The sequence below is a fragment of the Rhinoraja longicauda genome, chromosome 9 (genome assembly GCF_053455715.1).
Source record: "Rhinoraja longicauda isolate Sanriku21f chromosome 9, sRhiLon1.1, whole genome shotgun sequence".
Taxonomy (NCBI): Eukaryota; Metazoa; Chordata; class Chondrichthyes; order Rajiformes; family Arhynchobatidae; genus Rhinoraja; species Rhinoraja longicauda.
The window spans coordinates 20,909,176-20,934,713 of NC_135961.1; the positions used below are offsets into that span (position 1 = coordinate 20,909,176).

The 25,538-nt window shown below is 42.0% G+C and overlaps 1 protein-coding gene across 1 annotated transcript in view; it reads left to right on the forward strand.

Annotated features, from left to right (window-relative positions):
• The window catches only part of LOC144596524 (transforming growth factor beta-2 proprotein-like), an 80,680-nt gene that overhangs the window by 52,129 nt on the left and 3,013 nt on the right, over nucleotides 1-25,538 (forward strand). The window contains exons 3-6 of the mRNA XM_078404923.1: nucleotides 11,288-11,420; nucleotides 11,553-11,663; nucleotides 15,587-15,764; nucleotides 20,974-21,127. Of these exons, the coding sequence (XP_078261049.1) occupies nucleotides 11,288-11,420; nucleotides 11,553-11,663; nucleotides 15,587-15,764; nucleotides 20,974-21,127 (576 nt within the window). The remainder of the gene's footprint in view (nucleotides 1-11,287; nucleotides 11,421-11,552; nucleotides 11,664-15,586; nucleotides 15,765-20,973; nucleotides 21,128-25,538) is intronic.

Below are 25,538 nucleotides of genomic sequence, written 5' to 3' on the forward strand. Positions count from 1 at the left end.
AGGTCTCACGGCGGAGGCCTTCCTGATGTGCCGTGGCTCCGGTGCCAGCCTGGAAGGTTCGTCGGACGGCAGGACCGGGAACTTGCCCAAACACTCGTCGGAGTCGGCCCAAAGACACGTCGGTCGGCAGACCCGGAAACATGTCGAAAGCTCACGGGAACCGGCCTGAAGGCTCGACGGGGCCGGGAGGGAGTTGGAGAAGTCGGGCGCAAGGAGCAAGTAACGGTTGGAGGGTGAACCGTTGTAATGCCTCTAGTGCCTTGAGGTAGGCTGCAGGAGCCACCCCTAGGACACAAAGATGGCCGGGCGATGAGATGGGAAGGATGTCAATTTATGGGAACTGCTCCAATACATTCGGCAGGCAAGCCGACTGGATTTTGAACTTTGAACAGTGGCACCAAAAATGGTGGCGCCCGTATGTGTAATATATGCAAAATGAATTTCACTGTGCAGTTGCATATGTGACACATAAAGCACTATTGAATGGAGCACTATTGAACTATTGTCACGTGTACTGAGGTACAGTGAAAAGCTTTTGTCCGCATGTTATCCAATAAACTCTACATGAATGCTCTCAAGCCAAACACAAGTACAAAAAATAGAGTGAAGAGAAAGATACCCGAGTACAGAATAGGGCTCTCAGCACTGTAGTGCATTGTAAAAGTTCCAGACAAAAAGTCCAATGTTTGCAAGCAGGTTGGGTAGAGATTAGAGACCATACCCTAGCTTATGGAAGGACCATTCAGAAGTCTGATTACAGAGGGGAAGAAGCAGTTCCTGAGCCTGGTGGTACATGCTTTCAAGCTGCTGATCTTCTGCCTGATGGGGTTGGAGAGAAGATGGAAAAACACAATCAAGTCTTCGATTTTATTGGCTGCTTTCCCAAGACGGCGTGAAGTGTAGATGGAGTCAAAGTTGGGTCGTCTGGTCTGTGTGATGGACTGGGCCACATCCACAATTCTCTGCAATTTCTTGCTCAACATGTGTGTTATTGATTTTCGTGATTGCAAAGAATCATTGAAATTGAAATACATTTATGATGCAGAAGGAGGCCATTTTGCCTATTGTTTCTAAGCAGGTTAAGAGAGAGCTTCCCAGAAACATTCTCTCACTTTCCACCATCAGGTCTCAGGTCTCACTGGTCACACCATTTCAGATACATATCCGAGTACTTTCAATCCTCCTTATCTTTCAATTATTGAGCTGGCCTTTTTATAGAAGTTACTGAGAATTTATTGACTTTAATGGAAAGCACGGCACAGGCAGTGTGTTAATAGCAGCCATCAAGCCTCTCTAATATTGTGATAGCACTTTCCTGTTCTCATATTCTATCATTGCCAAAAGTAATAGTTATAGAAGCCAATAATAACATTTTTACAGTTAGTAAATGTAAAAACATGTGACCTTTAAATGCAAAAATGAATACTAAAAGGACAAGTATTAAGCACAGTGATAATGAATTAAGATAATAATTTGTGGTGTCTTCCTTCATCTTTAAATACCTGAATTTCTATTCTGCATTGTGGTTCAATGCAGTTTTTTTTCTCTTGTTTTTGTTTAAAGCCAGATTTTAAAATTGCTTATTTTATCCCCTTATCACTCCTGAATAAAATCCACTACATCTTCCATCATCTGAGCAGGTCCACATGTTTCAACAATTGTTTTCATAAATCATTTTTGTATTCTCTTTGCTCACAGTGTCAGTCTTCCATCGTTCCTTCTTGCAAACTGAGGCAGTGCTCCACCTGATCGCAATCTGAAAGATAAACGTTAGGGTAGCACAGTGGTGCAACAGTGGAGCTGCTGCCTTACAGCAGCAGAGACCCTGGTTCGATCCAGAGTTTGCACGTTCTCCCTGTGACCGCATGGGTTTCGTCTGGGTCCTCCGGTTTCCTCCCACTCTCCAAAGATGTGCAGGTTTGTAGGTTAATTCGCTTCTGTAAATTGTCCCTAGTGTGTTAGGATAGAACTAGTGTATGGGTGATCATTGGTCGGCATGGACTCAGTGGGCCAAATGGCCTGTTTTCATGCTGTATCTCCAAAATAAAAACTGAAGTGGGTGTGTGTAAAACTAAGAAGCTTGTCCAGTGGTTATTCTCTCCGTATGATGTAAACATTTACATGTGGTGTATCCTCAAGTTTGGGTGATGATCCAAATTACGTTTCAATTTTCCCATTTGGAGCCCGTGAGGGCAGTCACATTGGTCTGGACTAATCCGCAATGTCACCTGTGAGGCAAAGTCTGGGCAAATGACAGAAGCCTAAGGAATATTATTACATCCTCATCGCTTTTTCTATACTTGAGTCAAGCTTGCCTTTAGTTTAGTTTAGAGATACAAAAAAAACTAAACTTAAGACAAGAATCAAATGATATAAGCTTGACTCAAGTATAGAAAAAAAGCAATGGGGATGAAATAATATTCCTTAGGTTCCTGTCAGTTGGAGCCTAAGGAATATTATTTCATACTCATCACTTTTTTTCTATACTTGAGTCATGGTTATATCTTTTGAATCTTTTTGTTAGTTTAGCTTTTTTTTAGTCTTTATTCTGAGGGGCAAACAGTTTCTCTAATTTTTTGCTCTCAAATTGTCATTCGATGTTTTCACAGAAAGGGCCAGATCGTACTCGATCTAGCCCAGTATTGAATGAATGAATTAATAAGTTTATTGGCCAACTATGCATATACAAGGAATGTGCCTTGGTGCTCCGCTCACAAATGACAACACAAACATACAGTTAACAATTAAGAATAAAGCATAACCACATCAAAACAATAAGGATACAACATTACAGTCTAAACATGTGCGTGAAAATAAACCAGAGCAAAAAAGAGACTACAGACTTTGGTTATTGAGTAGGACTATCACTCGTGGAAAAAAGCTGTTTTTATAACTGGCTGTGGCTGCTTTGAGTCTCCTTCCAGAGGGGTGCTTCGAAGATTTTGTGGCCAGGGTGAGAGTCAAGTCAAGTCAAGTCAAGTCAATTTTATTTATATAGCACATTTAAAAACAACCCACGTTGACCAAAGTGCTGTACATCTGATTAGGTACTAAGGAAAAAAATGAAACATACAGTAGCACGCAAACAGTTCACAGCGCCTCCTCAATGAGACAATAGACAATAGACAATAGACAATAGGTGCAGGAGTAGGCCATTCAGCCCTTCGAGCCAGCACCGCCATTCAATGCGATCATGGCTGATCACTCTCAATCAGTACCCCGTTCCTGCCTTCTCCCCATACCCCCTCAGTCCGCTATCCTTAAGAGCTCTATCCAGCTCTCTCTTGAAAGCATCCAACGAACTGGCCTCCACTGCCTTCTGAGGCAGAGAATTCCACACCTTCACCACTCTCTGACTGAAAAAGTTCTTCCTCATCTCCGTTCTAAATGGCCTACCCCTTATTCTTAAACTGTGGCCCCTTGTTCTGGACTCCCCCAACATTGGGAACATGTTTCCTGCCTCTAATGTGTCCAATCCCCTAATTATCTTATATGTTTCAATAAGATCCCCCCTCATCCTTCTAAATTCCAGTGTATACAAGCCCAATCGCTCCAGCCTTTCAACATACGACAGTCCCGCCATTCCGGGAATTAACCTAGTGAACCTACGCTGCACGCCCTCCATAGCAAGAATATCCTTCCTTGGGTCAGAGATGATCTTGCCCGCTCGCTTCCTGGCCCTTGCAGTGTACAGTTCGTCAATGGGGGGAAGGTTGCAGCCAACAACCTTCTCAGACCACCTTCGATGTCCACACATACAAAACTGATCTGGATATTGAGAATCAAGGTCTCCCTTCACACTTGAAAGTCTTCCCACAAAACACTGGAGGCTAGCCAAGCAGCAACTAATCTCCGGGGGGTAGATTTTACGCTATCCCACCCGAAAACCCCAATGGGCTTTTGACAGCTTGCAACTGTTAAAGGTCTTTGAATTATTGATAATCAGAGATAATTAAAAATAGGTTCAAAGAGGCAACCAGTTTAAAAAAAAATCAATGCACCTTAAATAAGGAGAGGAATAGATCAGATAGACGCCAGAGTGGGAGAGTAGGGAAATCGAGGACCAGAGGACATAGGTTTAAGGTGAGGGGGGTAAAGATTTCACAGGAACCTGAAGGGCAACTTTTTCACACAAAGGGTGGTGGGTGAATGCAACAAGTTGCTGCAGGAGGTGGTTGATGCAGGTACTATCGCAATGTTTAAGAAGCATTTAGACAGGTACATGAATAGGGCAGGTTTAGAAGGTTATGGGCCAAACGCAGGCAGGTGGGACTTTGTAGATGGGGCATGTTGGTCGGTGTTGGGCCGATGGGCCTGTTGCCAAGCTGTCTAACTCTATGACTTTAAAAGTCCTATAATTTAATTTAAAACATTAAGCTAAGTATAGATTTACGAGTCATCCTTAAATACAGGAGAGGTGCCGGAAGACTGGAGGGTGACAAATGTTATACCTCTTTTCAAGAAGGGCTGCAGGGAAAATGTTGGGAACTATAGGGCGATGAGCTTAACATCTGTTAAGTTACATCTGTAAGTTACTGGAGAGTATTTTGAGGGATAGGATATACAGGCAAGGGCTGATTAGGGATAGTCAGCATGGTATTGTACGTGGGAGGTCGTGTCTCACAAATCTGATTGATTTTTTTGAAGACGTGACCAAAAAGGTTGATGAAGGCAAAGCTGTAAATGTTGTGTACATGGACTTCAGTAAGGCGTTCAACAAGGCTTCACATGGTAGGCTGCTCTGGAAGGTTAGATTGCATGGGATCCAAGGAGAGATAGCTGAATGGATAGCAAATTGGCCCCATGGAAGGAAGCAGAGGGTGATGATGGAAGGTTGCTTCGCGGACTGGATGCCTGTGACTAGTGGTGTGCCTCAGGGTTCAGTGCTGGGCCCGTTACTGTTTTTTATCTACATCAATGATTGGATGAGAACATACAGGGCAAGATTAGCAAGTTTGCTGTTGGTCCAAAAGTTAGTGGTTTTGCAGATAGTGAAGATGGTTGTGAACGATTATAGCAGGATCTGGATCGATTGGCCAGGTGGGCGGAGGAATGGTTGATGGAATGTAATACAGAGAAGTGTGAGCTGGTGCATTTTGGGACGTCGAACAAGGGAAGGACCTACATAGTGAATGGTAGGCCTCTGGGTAGTGTTGTAAACCAGAGGGATCTAGGAGTACAGGTGCATGGTTCCTTGAAGGTCGAGTCGCAGGTAGATAAGGTGGTCAAAAAGGCTTTTGGCACTTTGGCTTTCATCAGTCAGAGTGTTGAGTATAAAAGTTGGGAGGTCATGTTACAGTTGAATAAGAAGTTGGTGAGAACGCATTTAGAATGTTGTGTTCAGTTCTGGGCACCATGTTATAGGAAAGATATTGTCAAGCTTGAAAGAGTTCAGAAAAGATTTACGAGGATGTTTACTGGAGGGTGTGAGCTATCGCGAGAGGTTGAGTAGACTGGTCCTCTATTCCTTGGAATGCAGGAGGATAAGGGGTGATCATATAGAGGTCTATAAGATCATGAGAGGAATAGATCGGGTAGATATATATCACAGTCTTTTGCCCAGAGTAGGGGAATCGAGGACCAGAGGACATAGGTTCAAGGTGAAGGGAAAAGATTTAATAGGAATCCGAGGGGTAACTTTTTCACACAGAGGGTGGTGGGTGGTGGGTGTATGGAACAAGCTGCCAGCGTAGATAGTTGAGGCTGGGACTATCCCATCGTTTAAGAAACAGTTAGACAGTACATGGATAGGACAGGCTTGGAGGGATATGGACCAAACGCAGGCAAGTGGGACTAGTGTAGCTGGGACATTGTTGGCCGGTGTGGGCAAGTTGGGCCGAAGGGCCTGTTTCCACACTGTATCACTCTATGACTCTATGAAATCAAGAAAACATAAATAAATCATTTTTCATTCAGGTATAGCAGTGCCAGAAAAAATGAAATGAAACACTTTCCATACTCCAGCCATGACTGGAGTGAAGCTGAGGTAAAGTAAATCAGTGTCCCGCTGCCAGTCTCAGTGGTGAGGTTCGTGGTGAAGCGAGAGGTCAGTTATGCAGGCAGCTGATTTATATTTTGGACATATATTTCAATGTACAGGGGTAACAAGCTGTCCTGTGTAGAGAAGATAACCTAAGGTTCTCAATGGAACTACTGACCAGAGGTGACCAGGATATGAGCCAAAGCCAAACTTGCGATCCAGACACCTGTGCCTCTGAGATAAGCCAATGGTTGTTTTCACAAGTGCCTTCCCAAAGTATTGATGCCAGTCCATTGTTCCCTTGTCCCTTGGAGACAGAATATATTCTAGATCAGAGAACAATTTCAGCAATGGGAAATACACTATTTATGGGGAAAAATAGACTGGAGAGCTCCAGCCAATCACAGTGCCAGCATCATTATCTTATTCCTTCCAAGAACTTACAGATTTTGCAAAATTGTGAGATATTTATTTCTTCTATTTGTTTTCTCTTCTTCGGCTTCCTGAGCAAAGCTATGTTAAAAGTAGAGGAGAACATTTGCAAAAAAATATTTAACCATGTGCATGTGTGTGGACTTGCCCATTTTGCTTAACTGGAACAGACTGTGGGAGAGGAAATGGAAAATAGAAAAATGACTGAAAGAAAAGCTGGAACCAGAAAAGAATTCTGCACTTCCCTTAAAATTGTTGCTTTAGTCAACAGCTGCATGTACAAATTCTATTTGCCATTCTTGAATAAGAAAATGAACCATGGTTTCTTGGACTGCTGCTGTTACAGACACTGTCTGCCTACCAGATGTTTTTTAATTTCCAAAAAGAAATGCAGAATCAGTTGTTAGTTGGATATTTTATTATTAGACTTGTACATTAAGTGTACTTCAAGATGTTTCTTCATATTATCATGTTAAGAAAGGGAGAGAACAGAGAAAAAGTGTGTGTGTGGGAGAAAGAGTGAGAAATACACAGAGAGAGAGAGTCAGAGAGAGAGACACACACACACACAGAAGAAAAAGCATAAGATTGTAAGTTTTTCTTTCTGGTCAACTGAAGATACCTCAGGGTGGCGAAACATAAAGAACGGGAATAAGCGGGGCAGGCGTTGGGAGGTACTGGTAACATAAATCTTGCTACACCAGCACTTCCAGTGTTTACCAATGTATAGCAAATGCCATGCTTGCTGAAATAGAAACCAGCTTACATTGAAGTCAATTTTTTCTTTGATTGAGAGATCTTGTGCACTGAATTAACTCTTTCATTGGTGACTTTTTTTTCATATGTCTACTTAACGGGTCCTGAATAGTCTTTCCAAGTTAAGGTAAAGATTTACACAAACTGCGGAAGATTTACAAGGCACTGGTCAGACCGCATTTGGAGTATTGTGAGCAGTTTTGGGACTCATATCTGAGAAAGGATGTGCTGACATTGGAGAGGGTCCAGAGGAGGTTTACGAGAATGATACCAGGAATGATTGGGTTAACATGATGAGCGTTTGATCGGTCTGGGCCTGTACTCGCTGGAGTTTAGAAGGATGAGGGGGGACCTCATTGAAAGCATTGTATAGTGAAAGGTCTGGGTGAAGTGAATGTGGGGAGGATGTTTCCACTAGTGGGAGTGTGTAGAACAAGATGCCGGAGCCACAGAGGAATAGGAGAAGAGGAGGAATTTCTTTAATCAGAGGATGGTGAATCTGTGGAATTCATTGCTACAGAGGCTGTGGAAGCCGTCAATGGATATTTTTAAGGCAGAGATTGACAGATTCTTGATTAGTATGGGTGTCAAGGGTTATTGGGAGAAGGCAGGAGAGTAGGCTGAGAGGGAAAGGTAGATCAGCTATGACTAAATGGCGGAGTAGACTTGATTAGGGCGATTGGCCTAATTCATCTCCTACGATTTAGGAACATGAACTTTATGAAATCCAAGTGACCCCAGGTTTTTTCTGAGGAACTTTAACCTAAATTTCTAGCTCTGTTCCTTTTTCCACAGATGCTGCCTGACGTGCTGGCTGTGTCCAACGTCTTATAGTTTTATTCACATTTTCAGAATCCGCTATCGTTTTGATTCTTCATTCCTAGTACCAGTGGTTAAAAAATGTGCGATGCCATCGATGGCTCACTGAAAACAGTGTAATGTTACCAGTGTTTCGTTTGGTCTTGTGATAGGAAGAAATTCAGAAGAATTTAGGGTTCATTCAATTATCAGGAAGTTCATAATTGCATTCGGAGATTTCTGTCTAAGTCAATTATTCAGTAGGACCAAGTCCCAAATTACCTTGATGGTGCCCAAGTTAGGGTGCAGCCTAGGGTATTCAGTTGTAATCAAATGTGCTTTTTTGCTATTATACATTGAACATAGTGGTAAGTGGTTAAAACAGCAGGCTCAACATACTGGCAGCGCAAGCTTCTCGTGTCTTACCTTTACCAAATCAGTTCATGTTGTCATTTTTTCCTGACCAAAATGGTGAGATTCTGCTAGCTAGCTAGCTGCAGGGCCTGATATGATGCAAGGCCTAAACATGGGCAGCCCAGAACAAGTCCAGCCCTCAAAATAGCAGAAAAAAAACAATAACAGCTGGTTAAGTTGCTCCCCAGGGACATTCAAAAACATTTTTTTAAAAATTTAAAACATAATTTAATTAAAATATTCAAAAGTTATTCAAATTTTAATAAATAAGTGTTTGAAACATTTTTAACCAATTAAAAATGAGTACTTTAAAGCACTCATTTTTTTCAATAAAATGTAAATAGAATTATACATTCCAAGATGTTTTGAAGCGCCCCCTCTCCATTGAAATTAATGGCTGCTGTTCTAATCCGTTCTAATCTGGCAAGGGATCTGTGGGCAGATATCCCAGTGAAGAAAACCTAATAAGTTTAGGAATCCCAAACTTACAGGCATGTAAAGAATTGCTGTTATTTCAGCCTATTATGTTTTTTTACTGTGCACATCAGTGGGACTCTGGGTGACTTTATGTGACTTGCCAAGTGCAGGAGTCCATGATTGTACTCATGAGGCACTAGTTTAATAACATTTGTTCAGTTTAGATATACAGTTTGGAAACAGGCCCTTCGTTCCACCGAGTCCGCGATGACCAGCGATCACCCTTACACTAGTTCACGTGGGAAAATTTACAGAGAGCAATTAACCTACAAACCTGCACATCATTGGAATGTGGGAGGAAAATCGGTGCACTAGGAGAAACCCCACACAGTCACGGGAAGAATGTACACACTCCGTGCAGACAGCACCTGTAATCAGGATCGAACCTGGGGCTCTGGCGCTGTAAGGCAGCAATTTTACCGCTGCGCCACTGTGCCGCCCATTGATAACCATAGAAGTCAACTCTTGAGCCCATCATCCATATTAGCCTTCAAATGTTGATGAAGCAAATGACATAAAAATATAGAGATGCACAGCGCAGAAACAGGTCCTCTGGCCCACCATGACAATGTCAACCTTTGTACTTATCTATATGTGCCATTGTCCCGTGTTTGATCTGTAGCTTAGCAGTTCAATTGCTCGCTTACATGCTTCTCAGCAAAGGTTCCTGCCTCTGCCAATTCTTCAGGCAGTGCATTCCAAACTCCAACCACACTCTACTTGAAAAAATCCCCGTCAGATCCACTCCAAACCTCTTACCTCTCATCTAACACCTACACCCTCTTGTTTTAGAAACCACCCGCCAAGGGAAATAGATTATTCGTATCTATCCTATTTATCCTCCTCAATATTTTATATGCATATATCACATCACTCCTCTGCTGTTGAACAGATACAAAACCTTAAAAGCACAGACCACTAGATTCAAGAACGGCTTATTCTCCTCTGTTATCAGTCTCTTCAATGGACCTCCCCAATGGACGTCTCATGTGCTAAGGATGTATTCCTCATCTTCCAATCTACCTTGTTGTTGCCCTTGCACTTTTTTAAAATCTGCACTTTCTCTGTATCTGTAACACTACATTCTGCACTCTATTCTTTTTTCTTTAAGCACTACCTATCGTACTCGTGTCTGGTGTGATTACACTAATGCCTGTTATGGGTTTGACTGGATAGCATGCAAAACAAAGTTTGTCATTGAAGATAGACACAAAATGCTGGAGTAATTCAGCAGGTCTGGCGGCATCTCTAGGGAAAAGGAATAGGTGACGTTTTGAGTCGAGTACGTTCTTTTCGGCTGAGAGTCGGGAGAGGGAAATTAGAGGTATGAAAAGGTTCAGTACAAATCAAAGCTGGCACCAATGACCAAAGAAGGGTGGAGCCCACCATGGTTCATTGTTGCCTGTGGAAGAGGTTATAATGAAGGGATATATGGATGCGAACAGTGGACTAGGGTTGGGGGGTGGGGGGAGAATGGAGAGAGAGGGAATGCAAGGGTTACTTGAAATTAGAGAAATCAATATTCATACCACTAAGTTGTAAGCTACCCAAGTGAAATATGAGGTGCTGTTCCTCCAATGTGCATGTGGCCTCACTCTGACAGTGCAGCAGGCTCAGGACATAAAGGTCAGTATGGGAATGGGAAGGGGAATTAAAATGTTTGGCAACCGGGAGATCGCGTAGGCCAAGGCAGACTGAGCGCGGCTGTTCAGGGAAAAGATTGCTCCGCCTGTGCTTCGTCTCGCTGATATATAGGAGTCCATACTGAGAAGAATGGGTACAATAGATGAGGTTGGAGAAGGTGCAAGTGAAGCTCTGCCTCACCTGAAAGGATTGTTGGGGTCCCTGAATGGAGTCGTGGGAGGAGGTGTAGGGACAGGTGTTGCATCTCTTGCGTTTGCAGGAGATGCAACACCTGTCCCTATATGTCCTTCCTCAACTCCATTCAGGATCCTCCACTGCACTTCAATGCCCTCTGTTCCTTTCTACAATCATGGTCTTTGATATTCAAAGGTAAGACATGATACTTCATTTTTGTTGATGGAAAGTGATCAGATTAAATTCACCAACATTAGGGCGGCACGGTAGCGCAGCGGTAGAGTTGCTGTTTTACAGCGAATGCAGCGCCGGAGACTCAGGTTCGATCCTGACTACGGGTGCTGCACTGTAAGGAGTTTGTACGTTCTCCCCGTGACCTGCGTGGGTTTTTCCGAGATCTTCGGTTTCCTCCCACACTCCAAAGACGTACAGGTATGTAGGTTAATTGGCTGGGTAAATGTAAAAAAAATTGTCCCTAGTGGGTGTAGGATAGTGTTAATGTACGGGGATCACTGGGCGGCACGGACTTGGTGGGCCGAAAAGGCCTGTTTCCGGCTGTATATATATGATGATGATATGATATGATGATGAACATTGCATTCTTATTCTCAGATTCTAAAGAATAAGGAGGTGTCATCTCCGAGTCATCGATATATTGACAGTAAAGTGGTACGAACGAGAACTGAAGGAGAATGGCTATCCTTTGATGTTACAGAGACTGTCCATGAATGGTTACGCTATCGAGGTAAAACTTTCTGATTTCTATCTGTATTTAAGTGTCGAGACTGTCTAAAATGACATATTTTGGAATATTTTGGTTTTGTAAAATGTGTGTGGTTATATACCTTAAATAGTTCAATTGTTTTGTCTTTTTTAGAGAGAAACCTTGGATTTAAAATAAGTCTACATTGCCCATGTTGCACATTTGTGCCTTCAAGTAATTTTATTATACCAAATAAGAGTGAAGAACTGGAAGCTCGATTTGCAGGTAAATAATATAAAGGAAATTCTTATGACGTTTCTGCATATTAGGCCTATGCCATCTACTTATGCTCCGTCCGGATAGCTTTGTTTTTTAACTCAACCTCTTTGCATAAGTCAAGTGCATAAGTCAAGTCTCCATCTTTTGCCTCAGTTTTTAAAAATAATTTATTTTGCCATTATACAATCGAAGTCAGTTAAAATTGCAACGTCAGAGGCTCAATGGCACTGCTGTATTTAGTTATAAATGTAATTTTGAATTGACATGTGTGAAAAATGTCAATGATCTGTACTGGGAGACACTGGCATAATAGATCGCTCAATAGTGCTTGGATTGAAACTGGAAGATAAATATGTGTGTGTTTGCTTTATTTCACTTTGAATCTAACTCGCTATGAAGGATCAAGGGTAGTAACAAAAGATCCAGATCATGAAAACTATCTTTTGGGTACCAACGTAAATGAAATGAACTGCCTCCATGCTGTCAGATGCTCTTCAACCTTGCCCTTTATAGGCATTCATTAAAATACTTTGAATTTCTTATAGCAAAAGCAACATGAATGAATAATGACTTGAAAATATTCCTTATCACATACTGATCAGGCAGATTAAGTCCACAGACGGAATCTGTTGATACCAAAATAATCTTGACATTTACATGCATTTTAAAAACGGATCAGTCGAGCAGCTTAGAATTTTGCTAAAATTCTCCAAATATTGGTTTTGTAACTGTTTTAGCTTGAGGACATCCATTCTCCAATGTCAGCAGCTACAACTTAAAAAAGAATTGGATAATTACTCTAAAAATGTTTTTGATTTTGTGACAATGAGATCAAAGCTTTCTGGTAATAGGAATATTTTTTCTGATTGGTTAATTTATTGCTATTCTAACAAAGTTTGTTTCTTTGATAAATTGTAATTGTTGAACTCTTTGTGGCATAAATAGTTCAATATCGCCAAACTAATGCATCAACTATGCCACTTAGCAGTAATGAGAAAGTGGGTAACAAAAGCGGCAAGTTGCCAAAGCAATATATGTACAAGTGCTTTGATATTCTTATATTTAAGAGGATCAAATGCCATAATTTAAAACACTAAAAAATTACTTGTTTGATGCCCCAAACTACAGCTAAAACAATGCTTAGAAGTTTATGTTTGTTCTTTCTTAAATGTCCATTTTATTGACCAAACCTCTCACTATCATTGCAAAGACCACCTTTGGAATTCAAGACTTTGAACAGCTGTAATTGCATTCAGTACCCCACCTCAGTAAAGTACATTACAGTTGCTGGAAAAATGGATCTTGCTACTGGAAACAGTAAGCATTCCAGAGATTCCTGAAGTTAACAGACCTTGGTTAGGTCATATTGATGGAATTTCACAGTAATGTTACATTGAATCTTTAAGTTCTAACAATTAAGCACAGTATTTTAGCTACCACTTTGGTACCTAAATCCAGTGAAAAATTCAAGCACTCTGTCCTGTGGTATTTCGGTGTCATTCATTAGTATAATTAATTTGTGAAGTGAGATCTGAGGCAGGGAGAATATTGAGGCAGCCTCAAAGGAGTGCTGAAATATCTAATGATGAATTAGCTCTGGTTTCCCAGTGTTTTGGATGTTGTTATGACATTCCCTTTGAGAGTTAAGAGTGTTGTTTTGTATTACCTCATCAATGCTGCATTGTACATATTTAAGGCCTTCCTAAATTTGGGATGATGGGTTTTGTTAAAAAAGACACTTGTGCTCAGGGACAATGGGGCTTGTTTTCTTGGCTGACCTGTGTTCAAGAGCGTGGTATTTTGTGGCATGGCTGGTGTAAGTGCATTCCTTCAACAACAGGGCGGCACAGTGGTGCAGCGGTGGAGTTGCTGCTCACAGCACCAAAGACACAGGTTCATTCCTGACTATGGGTGCTGCCTGTCCAGAATTCAAACGTTCTCCCCGTGACGGTGTGGGTTTTCCTCGGGTGCTCCGGCTTCCTCACACACCCCAAAGACGTACAGATTTGTCGGTTAATTGGCTTTGGTAAAGATTGTAAATTGTCCCTAGTGTGTACGATAGTGCTAGTGTATGGGGTTCGCTGGTCGGTGCAGATTTGATGGGCCGAAGGGCCTGTTTTTCACGCTGTATCTCTAAACTACACAAAATTAAACTGTACATACCAAATATTAAAAAATGCTATGATGGCAGAAAATGGCCCGATGTTAGCTTTGGGGATTTTTGATCGTAAATAGCTGCTAAATTTTGTAGACCTGAAAATTAAATTGGTACTACGATGAGAGGTAGGCACCCTATCTGATATCCATCTCTTTACTTGTTATATGGTACCTCAGAATCACTAATTTGAGAGGTTCGGGTTCATTGTCAACTCTTGGGGTGCTGATGGAAATTATTTGGAAGCAACCAAAGATTACACAGGAGCTCGAGCTAACTTTCCAACTCATTGTTATGTACATGTTGAGCCTGCACCAATCATTGGTGAATATACCTGTTGTACTGGGAATCAAGTGTTAAATAACAGCAGAATAAATATAAGCAAAAGACCATGTAGCCCCTTGAATAGACTCCCCTTTTCAACATGATCATGGCTTGATCCTATGCATCATCAGAATAACATAAGAAATGTAACTTTTGGACCATGATGTTTATTATTTGGTTACAATCCAAAACAAAGTAAATAATTACAGTATTCTGTGAGTGGAAAATCTAAGGTTCCCAAACGAGTATGTATCTGGTCGTTGAAGAAGTGGTCTGAGATAAACACTGATCTTAAAAGGATATTTCAAAACACTGAAACTAAAAGCACAGGGTAGTATGAAACATACAGATCAATACGCTGGTTGATTCAATCCCTGGGTTGCTAACATCGGTCTCTGTAAGTTTAGTTTAGTTCAGAAATACAGCGTGGAATCAGGCCCTTTGGCCCACCAAGTCCACGCCGACAATCGATCACCCATATGTTATCTCACTTTTGCATCATACACTACTAGCACCAATTTACAGAAGCCACTAAATCTGCACGCCTTTGGAATGTGGGAAGGAACCGGAGCACCTGGAGAAAACCCATGCGGTCACACGGAGAACATAAAAATCTGCACAGACAGCACCTGTAGTCAGGATCAAACCCAGGTCTCTGGCGCTGTGAAACAGCAGCTCTGCCACTGTGTCGCTGTGCCATCCTCTAGTCTAGCTCAAAAGAAAGGGTGAGTTGATGGGGAACGTCTTCTATAACAATAAGCCGTCCCTTTTGGAGATGTGACAGCCAGTACTGTTTATTTTATGATTCATAAAAGCTTTTGCACAGATTAAAGTACACCTTACCTCCCTATTGATCTGCCCAGGCAGACTTGAGATCTCACATTTCCTTTTTTGGTGTTCCTTTTATTTACAACAGGGCACTTACCTTAACTGCTCAGTTTTTAAAGTAGGCACGTACAACCATGGAATCCTCTTGACTTGACAAGACAATACTATCAGGCTGCACTATATATGCACAAAGACAGGACTAGACGAGCATTTATCTCTAGAGCCTTTCATCTCTCTCCATCTAAACTGAAGCCAATCAGAACATACTCAATTTCAAAGGCAAACTCAATATCTGTACAAAAGATAGACACAAAAAAAACGAGTAACTCAGCGGGACAGGCAGCATCTCTGGAGAGAAGGAATGGGTAACATTTCGGGTCAAGACCCCTCTTTGTGTCTATCTTCGGTTTAAACCAGCATCTGCAGTTCCTTCCTACTCAATATCTGTACAGTACAGTTAATAAAATACTGATGTCTGTAACACCTGATTGAGACCCAAGGCACAGGTGAAATATTTTCAAGTAAATGGGTATTTGGAAGGAATTTTCTGGCGACCTTTTTTTTAAAATATGCTGAAGTTAACAACTTGTATCGCGACCTAACTCGATCTGTTGTCTTAAAGGAATTTCCGACAACTATCCAGGAGATTATTCCGGCGTTGACAAGGGGAAACTTAAAAGTAAACACTATAATGGGAAAACAGCACATCTCCTGCTCATGCTGTTACCGGCCTACAGACTTGAGTCTCAGCATTCCAGCCGGAGGAAGAAACGTGCACTGGATGCCGCGTTTTGCTTTAGGTAATGTGGACATGCAATGCTGCACTCTGAGTCGGAGTTTGAGATCGGTTTATTATCACGTGTACCGAGGTACAGTGAAAAGCTTCTGTTGCATGCTAACCTATCAGCGTAAATACAATACATGATTACAATCTAGTGTACAAATGCATAATAATGGGAATAACGTGAATAACGTTTAGTGCATAGATGAAGTCCGATCAAAGATCGGATGTCCGAGGGTCTCCAATGAGGTAAATAACAGCTCAGGACTGCTTTCTTGTTGTTGGTAGGATGGTTCAAATGAATGATGACACCTGGGAAGAAACTGTCGCTGAGTCTGAAGGAGTGCGTTTTCTCACTTCTGTACCTTTTGCTTGATGGGAGAGGGGAGAAGAGGGAGTGGCCAGGGTGCATGTGCCATGTTTATTTGCAAGCACAAATATGTTTTGTGGGTTGAACCATTAGACATGTAAAACACTGAGACAACATTGTCCTTTCGGTCAACTTGGTTGCTAAAATGTTTGAATCCTACCATCTTTCCAAAGATATGAGTGTGTATTTGGATTTGTGATTTGTGAACACGATCCAAACATGGGGTAATTTAAAGTTATCTGCTCAACAACATAGTACGAACTCTGTTCTCTAGACACTGATCCCATGCCCCGACCATTCACACCTTCCCACCTCCACAACTCACCTGCTTCCACCTCAGCCACTGAACCAAACCCACGTCTGAAGAAGGGTCTTGACCCGACCCATAACATCACCCATTCCTTCTCTCCAGAGATGCTGCCTGTTCCGCTGAGCTACTCCAGCTTTTTGGGTATATCCGGTTTAAACCAGCATCTGCAGTTCCTCCCTTCATACCTTTCCCCTTTCCCTTCTCCGGTGTTCTGCTTGATCTAAAACCTACATTCTCTTTCAGACAACTATAACACCGTCATAACAGCACCGGCCTCTGTTGTTATGCCAGAGACTTATCTTTCCAGTCAAGGAACAGCGACTTCACTGAATGCCTTTCAGGCACCTATTATATTTTCCAAAAATGTAATTTTCAACTAATTTCAACTGCTTACATTCTATCCCTCTTGGCATTGGGGTAACATTGGAGCCTGGCCAAGGGCTTTGGCTAACTGGCAGATAATGGAATGAGAATAAATTAATACTTTTGAATCAATTATGAACTCTATAAAGCATAAGTATTGCTGGGGTGTCAATATATTTACAATCTATATTCATAATTTGGATGAGGAATTGAGAGTATTGTGGACATATTTGCTGACCATACCATGAGAAGTGGGGAAGCAAATTGTCAAGAGAATGCACAGTCTATAAAGAGACATAGACAGCGAGGGGGAAAGTTTAGGATATTGAGTATTATGTTGGAAAATGTGAAGTTAACCACTTTAGTATTGGTATCGGTGTATTATTGTCCTGTGTATCAAGATACAGTGAAAAACGCTATCCAGGCAAATCATACCCTGCATTGGTAAAACTGATTAAACTGAAAGAGAACGTAAACAGAGTGTTACAACAACAGAGAAAGTGCAAATTTTTAAAAGTGCAAGGGCCACAGCAAGGTAGATTGGAAGATCGAGAATTCATTTAGTAGGAAGAGAGGTAAAGCAGAAACATTGACTCAAGGAACTGCAGATGTTGATTTACTCAGCGGGTCAGGCACCATCTTCGGAGTACATGAACAGGTGACTTTTTGGGTCAGGATCCTTCTTCAAACTGACTAATGTGGGTGAAAGAAAGTTGGAAAGGAGGTGGTGACAAGGCAAAGTCGAGCAACTGATAGGTGGACAGAGGTGAGGGTTTTTTTAAATTGACAGATTGGTGTAAAAAGGCCAGAGATGAAAAGACAAAAAGTGAGATCTGGCGATAAGAACAGAAGAGACATGGAACGTGAAGCCAGAGGAAGGGGACGGGGGAGAAGGGGAAAGGGAGAAATAGATGCACATCCAGGTGGGGCACAGAGAAGAAATGGGGGGGGGAAACGTGTGTGTTGTTTGCAGGTTAGTTACCTGAAATTGAAGAATTCAATGTTATGTTGTAAGCTACCCACATGGAATATGAGGTACCGTTCCTCCAGTTTGCATCTGGCCTCGCGCTGAAAGTAGAGGAGGCCCAGGACTGAAAGATCATTATGGGAACGGGAAGTGGAGTTAAAATGGCTAGCAACAGGAGATTCAGCAGGCCTTGGCGGACAGAGAGCAAGTGTTCGGTGAAATGGGAGCACAAATATTATTTGAATGGAAGGAGATCGCAGAAAGCTGGGAGAAGAGGATGTGAGTGCCTTCGTACATGAGCCACAGAGAGTAGGCATGCAGATACAGCTGCGCAGCGGTAGAGTTGCTGCTTTACAGCGCTAGAGTCCCGGGTTTGGTCCTGACCTTGGGTGCTATCTGTACGGAGCTTGTACGTTCTCCCTGTGACTGTGTGGGTTTTCTCTGAGTGCACCGATTTCCTCCCACACAGATGTGCAGGTTTGTAGTTTAGTTGGCTTCGGTAAAATTGTACATTCATTCACATAGTTTGTGGAAGCTGTGAACAGCTTATGGTTGATCACCTTGCAGCAAAGCACTTCACATTCCCATAACCCCTCCCATCTTTTCTAATTTATTTACTCCTGTTGTGTTTATCCCTGATCATAGCTTCTAGTCTCCAATTAAAAATAATATTCCTTGCATCTAAATCTTTATTATCTTGATTCTTTTATCACTGTGCCCGCTTCAATCAAATCTGTCTGCAATCTTCTCCATTCCAGAGCATTCACACTGACCAGATTTGTTGCTGACCTTTCTGCAGTTTATGTTGCTTATTCAGAGCCTCAAATCTGGTGAAAACCCCACTGTTATCATGGCCTCAATGTTAATCCTCCCGTAATGAACAGGTGGCCAGAGGATTTAAGGCTTGAAAAAGGATTGTGGTGGTTTCTGTTTTTAAGATGACAGATTTTGAGCTGTGTGAATATACTGTTTGAACAAGGTTGCCCAATTTCACCTCCTTTTCAATCAATCAATTTGGACAGCATGCGCTGAGTATCGTGGTAATAACCAGTTTCTATTATTAACTTTGGTAGGACCATTGTGACCCAAGACTGGAGAGGATTTGCTACCCCAGAACTTTTACCCCTATCCTTAAATATTGTGTTTTTAATAAAGACCACAAGTCTGCACAGAATATTCCATTTGTTGAAAACCATGTTTTTTTTGCCGTTTAGATTCCCTTCAATATATGTTCAAAATTGCATCAGCCCATTTTTCCTGTAACATAATTCTACACAGGGGCGACTACAAGGGGTTGTTGACCAGGAGTGAGGTGGGGAATGCTTGGAGTGGGGATTGGTGATCGAGGGTGTAGTTGATTGTTAGTGGTGGGTTTGGAGGTCTAGGAATGGGTTAATTGTTGGTGGAGTGGGGGTTAGTAATGAAAGTGCTGGATGTCCAGGGCAAATAGAATAGAGCAGAGCAAGATAGATCACTCGACCCTAAAAACTATAGTATCTCATGGTGCCATTTTAGTAGGCAGAAACTTGCAGAAACATTTAAAAAGAAAAATAACAAAAATCTGTGAATTGATAGATGAGATATATTCTGCATTTTAATGGTATCATTACACATACTGTTCCCCCAAAACACTGATTACACTGCGAGAGGCATAGCGAACGGTGGGTTTTGCTTCCTGGAAATGGCTCCTTTGCGTACTACACTTCAGTATAGGTGATTTCGACGGAGTGGTCTATCTTGCTCCACTCTTTTATCTTTGGTCCAGGGGTAGGATAATGGATCGGGTCAGCCAATGGGGAAGAGCCAGTGGTCTAAGATGGGATTGGCAGTCAGGCAGAGGAGTGACCTACCCACTGAGTCCACGCTGACTAAAGTTCACCCATACACTAGTTTTATGTTATAAGGTCATAAGATCATAAGTGATAGGAGAAGAATGAAGCCATTCGGTCCATCGAGTCTGCTCTACCATGCAATATTGGCTGATCTATATCTCCCTCCTAACCCCATTCTCCTGCCTTCTCCCCATAACCCATGACACCTGTACTAATCAAGAATTTATCTATCTCTGCCTTAAATATACCCATTGAGATATCCAATTATCCATGGATGTGGAGGCTAATAAGTCAGCTTCGATTCAGTGTCAGACTGGATATGAGGTCAGGTAAAGTTTACAAGCGTGGGGAGTTGAAGTTCTGCAACCAGCATGCTGTGGGGTCGTGAAGGAGTGCCAGGAGAGTGAATTACTGCAAGGAGGTTTGCTCGAGCCAGGCTCCTGGTGCCAGCATGGTACCTCCTCGGGGAGGTTCCCTTTACCTCGCTTTGAAGCTTGTTCACAGGTGCTGTGAATGAGTGTTTCTGCAGTCATGACCTGCAATTAGATCGGGCGTACATCAGTCCATGAAGGATCAGAGCAAAAATCACATAGACGTGTATGTCCCTGATTTTTAAGTACACTTTATTTTTCAGACCAATTGTATCGTGCAGCACAAGAAAGCACAATGTTATGTGATACGATTTCCAGGTGGTTATATTAACAGTTTAGTCTGTGTATGATCTGACTGGACGTCCTCTATATGGGTGTACTAACAGACACAAAGTGTTAAATTATATACTAGATTTGGCATAAGAACTTCTGATTGAATGTTTGGAAATCAGCTTACTGAATGTGGTAACTGTTTCGAGGACAGGAGCCAAGTTGCACCCAGTAAGGTCACCATAAAGTAATCAAAATGGGTCTTGACTCTCACACCTTGTACCAGAATGGTACCATCTCCTTTCATTTGTAATCTTTCTCCCTATTAATATGAAACAAATTTGTTTACCCTTTTTTAACTGCCGGCAACCACTAGGTTTATCGTTTTATAACAATTCCCACTGCTGATGAAGATTACATTGAATCTATGTAGAAATAGGCACAAAAATATTTATTATAACACTTTTTTTGGATGTACAGTCTAATTATCTGGGAACACCTTTCTGAAGTGGCTTAACAAGCAATGTAGTGTTATCAGTGCCCAGCAGACTGAGATGAGGCACAGGTGCCAACCTTCTTGATCACACCCACATCTCAAGTAAATAATACATCCTGTTTTAACCATCCTCTTACATGCCAGAAATTCTAGGATTTACTTGGAAAATAAAATAGAAATTGCAAAAATAAAGGAGCAGAAATTCACATATTTCAGGCATTAAAATGAAGTTTTTTGTTCATTGAACAGAAATTTACAGGACAATTGCTGTTTACGCCCACTGTACATTGACTTCCGAAGAGACCTAGGGTGGAAGTGGATTCATGAACCTAAGGGCTACAATGCCAACTTCTGTGCAGGGGCCTGTCCTTACTTGTGGAGCTCAGATACTCAGCACAGTCAGGTAAGTACTATCTGTGGCGGCACAATTATATTAACACCATTATGTTGAACAGTTTGAATGTTCTGATTTTTTAACTGTACTTTTAACTGCACGTGCCATTTAATTTGCTCTATTTATTGTGCTGGGAATGAGCAACATAGTGTTGCTTCTTACTGGAAAGATGAATGGTTGGTCAATTGCCCCAATGCACGTATGCAGAGTCATAGAACTATACAGCATGGAAACAGGCCTTACAAATCAACTTGTCTATGCCAACCAAATTGCTTAACAGAGTTAGTCACACTTACCTGCACTTGGGCCATATTCCTCCAAAGATAGACACAAAAAGCTGGAGTGACTCAGCGGGGACAGGCAGCATCTCTGGAGAGAAGGAATGGTTGAAATCTTGGGTCGAGACCCTTCATCAGAAGGGTTTTCTTCGACCCAAAACGTCACCCATTCCTTCTCTCCAGAGATGCTACCTGTCCCCGCTGAGTTACTCCAGCATTTTGCGTCTATCTACGTTTTAAACCAGCATCTGCAATTCCTCCCTAAACCATATTCCTCTAACTTTCCTGTCCATGTATCTTTCTAAGTGTCTATTAAATGTCATAACTGTAGCCACCTTTACCACTTCCTCTGCCAGCTTGTTCCATGTATGCACCACGCTCTGTGTTAAAAAGTTGCCCCTCAGCTTCTTTTTAAGTTGCTTAAATGTATGTCTAATAGTTTTAGAATCCCCTATCCTGGGGAAAGGACTGTGGCTATTCATCTTGTCTATGGTGAACATGATTTTATGTACCTCCATAAGGTCACCCTTCAATCTACTTCATTCAGGGCAAAAAGACCCAGCCGAACAGGGCCTGTGGATTTATCTATATGTGTTTTAAGACCTCCAACAACCTCTGTCTGTAATGTGGACTCTCTCCATGCACATTATAAGCCTCCCCAAATTTCCTACCATCTGTCTTTCTAACAGTAAATAAAAATGAGAAGTATTTACTTTGGACTTTGCCCATCTCTTGTGGTTCCATATATAAACAACATTGTTGATCTTTAAAGGCTCCTATTCTCTCTCTCCTTACTCTTCTGCCCGTAATATGCTTGGAGAGTCTCATTGGGTTCTCCTTTGCTTATCTGCCAAATCTATTTCATGACTCCGTTTTGCCATCCTGATTTTCCTTCTAAGTGCACTATTACACTCCCTATATTCCTCAAGGGATTCATTTGAACCTGCTTGTTTACATTCTTCTTGACAAGGGCCTCAATATTCTTGTTATCCAAGGTTCTCAACTCCTGCCAGCCTTGCCCTTCACTCTTAGAGGAATGTGCTGGCCCCCAACTCTCCCTTTCTTATCTTGTTTTAAAGCTTCTCACTTACCAGACGATCCTTTACCTGCAAACAATCTCTCCCAATCAACCTTTGATAGTTCCCGTCTCAGACCATCAAACTTGGCCTTGCCCCAATTTAGGACTTCAACGTTTGGATCAGTTGTATCCTTTTCCACTTCTTTGTAAAACTAACAAAATTATGGGCAATGGTCCCAAAGTGCTCCCCCATTAACACTTCAGTCACCTCCCCTCCCAAGAGGAGATCAAGATTTGTCCCTTCTCTAGTTGGGCCACCCAGATATCAATAAGGCATTTTTTCCTGAACATAACTGAACAAATTTTACCCCATCCAAGCTCGCAGAACTGTGACAGTTCCAGTTAATATTAGGAAAGTTAAAATGCCACACAATTACAACCATATTATTCTTGCAGCTATCTGTGAAATTCCTACATATTTGCTCCCTGAACTCTCAATTACCACTGGGAGCCTATTGTACAATCCCATCAAAGTGATCAACCCATTCTTATTTCTCAATTCCACCCATTTAGCCTCACTAGACATCCCCCGGGAATATCTTCTCCATGTGCTGCTGTGTTGTTCTGCTTAATCAGAGAAAAAACAAATCCCCCTCTTCCCTTGCCTCCACTTCCAGTCCTCCTGTAGCATTTGTACCCCAGAAGATTGAACTGACTATCCCTCCAACTACAATTTGGTAATAACTAATATATTCCAGTTCCATGTTGCAATCGATGCACTGTTCACCTGCCGTACCTGTTAGGCCTTTTGTATTGAAATCAGATTAAACCATCAGACGTCTTGTTCCGTGCCATGCTTCTCCTTATCTTGTCAACTTAAATTGCTCTCTTTAACTTTTGTCTTTGCCCTCAGCCTTCACATCTGTGTCACCACTGCTTTATGTCCTAGCCTCCTGCCAAACTAGTATAAACCCTCCCGAGTAGTACAAGCAAATCTCCCTGCCACAATATTGGTCCCCCTCCAGTTCAGGTGCAACCTATCCCTCTTGTCAAGGTCACCTCTGTCCCAATAAAGATCCCAATGGTCCAAATATGTGAACCTCTGACCACTGCATCAGCTCCTCAGCCGCACTTTCACCTGCCCTACCCTCCTATTCCTATTTTCACTGACTCATGGCACAGACATTAACCCAGAGACGACCACCCTAGTGGCCCTGCTTTTAAATCACTTGCCTTACTTCCTATATTCACGACTGGGCCTCATCTCCTTTTCTACCAACATTGCAAGAAACAATTGAGTTGTGCAAATATCTACACATTAGTTGGTGAAAGAGATGAAAGAAGAAAAATATGTGGTCTGATTTTTAAGTAGTTTCCAGAATTGTGAGCCTTTATACAGCTACGAACGGTACCATTTTTCATTCCCACAGTACTCCATAAACTTATTCAGGACTCAAAACATCCGGTGAGAAATTACAATGAATAGGAATACTGAATTAGTGAATGATTCACAACACCATGTAGTTATAACTGAATGAGAAAACAGAACAGAACAGAAAATCTGAGAAGGCCAAGTGAGGCAGTGCGGAGTTTGTCCACACACGGAGCAAGAGATGTTGGATAGAACCAGAGTGTGGAGAGTTGGGATGGCGGGTCGCTGCTTCCGCTGATTAACCTGTGTGTTTTCGACGAATGGAGTCAAGATTCACGATGCCATCCTGAGTGGTCTGCCTGATTGAAGCTAATAAGCAAGAATTCTGGACAATTAAGCATTGTCCCTGGATAGCTTGTTGGTGTTTGGAATGGTAACAATCAAATCTTTAGAGTCGCCAGTGTTTTGAAAACCTGTAGCAAGTGGTTACAAGCCTCGGGGATCTGTGCTGTGTCCATTGTTGTTCATTATTTATATTAACGATTCAGATGTGAATGTAAGTTGCAGGATTAATAAATTTGATAACACTAAAATTTTAGATGACACTAAAATTGGTGATATAGTGGACAGTGATGAAGGTTATCAACGTTTATAATGATAGGTTGTGATTAACAGGCCCAAGGAATGGCAGATAGAGTTTAATTCAGAAAAAATCCAAAGGTATGGCGTTTTGGTAAAACAGACCAGTACATGCGGATACACAGTAAATAGTAGGAGTCTGAGGTGTGCTGTAGAACAGAGAGACCCAGAGGTGCAGGTACATCTACAGGTACTGTCTGAAGAAAGGTCTTGACCCAAAACGTCACCCATTTCTTCTCTCCAGAGATGCTGCCTGTCCCGCTGAGTCTCTCCAACGTTTTGTGTCTATCTTCGGTGCAGGTACATAGCTCCATTAAAGTGGTAACACAGGTAAACAGGGTAGTGAAGATGGCATTTGTCATGCTTGGCTTCACCGGTCAGGGTACTGAGGGAAGGAGATGGGACATAATGCTGTAGCTGTACATGACATTGGTAAGTAAGGCCACACATGGAGTCCTGTGTAGGGTCCCGGTCACCCAGTTACAGGAAATACGTTGTGAACTAGAAGTGGGGGGGTGGGGGGGGGGGGGGGGGGGGGGGGAATATTTACAAGGATGTCACCGGGTTTGGAGGGGTTGAGTTATAAAGAGGCTAAGTCTTTTTTCGGTGGAGCATAGGAGACTAATGGGTTACTTTATAGAGGTTTCTAAATTTACGAGGGACATCAATAAGGCAAATGGTCACACTCTTTTCTCCAGGGTAGGGGAGTCTAAAGCTAGGGGCACAGATTTAAGATGAGAAGGGACATCTTTTTCATACAGGGGGCTTGTGTATATGGAAAGAGCTGGCAGAAAAAGTGGTGGTGGCAGATAAAATTACAACATTTAAAAGATATTTGGACAGCTACATGGATTTGGAGGGATATAGGTCAGGTAAGTTGAACTAGTTCAGTTAGACATCTTGGTCGGCATGGATGAGTTGGTCTGAAGGGCCTGTTTACGTGCTTTTTAGCTGTATGACTCTAAGGCTCTGTGAGCACATTGAAGTGCTGAATAATAGAGCATTTGAGTGCAGCCAGCACATTATACAAAGCTTGTTTAATGAAATTCTAGTTGTAAAAAAAACGTAACAGGAGATGTTTCAGGGCCTTTCTTAATCCCTGGGAGACGGTCA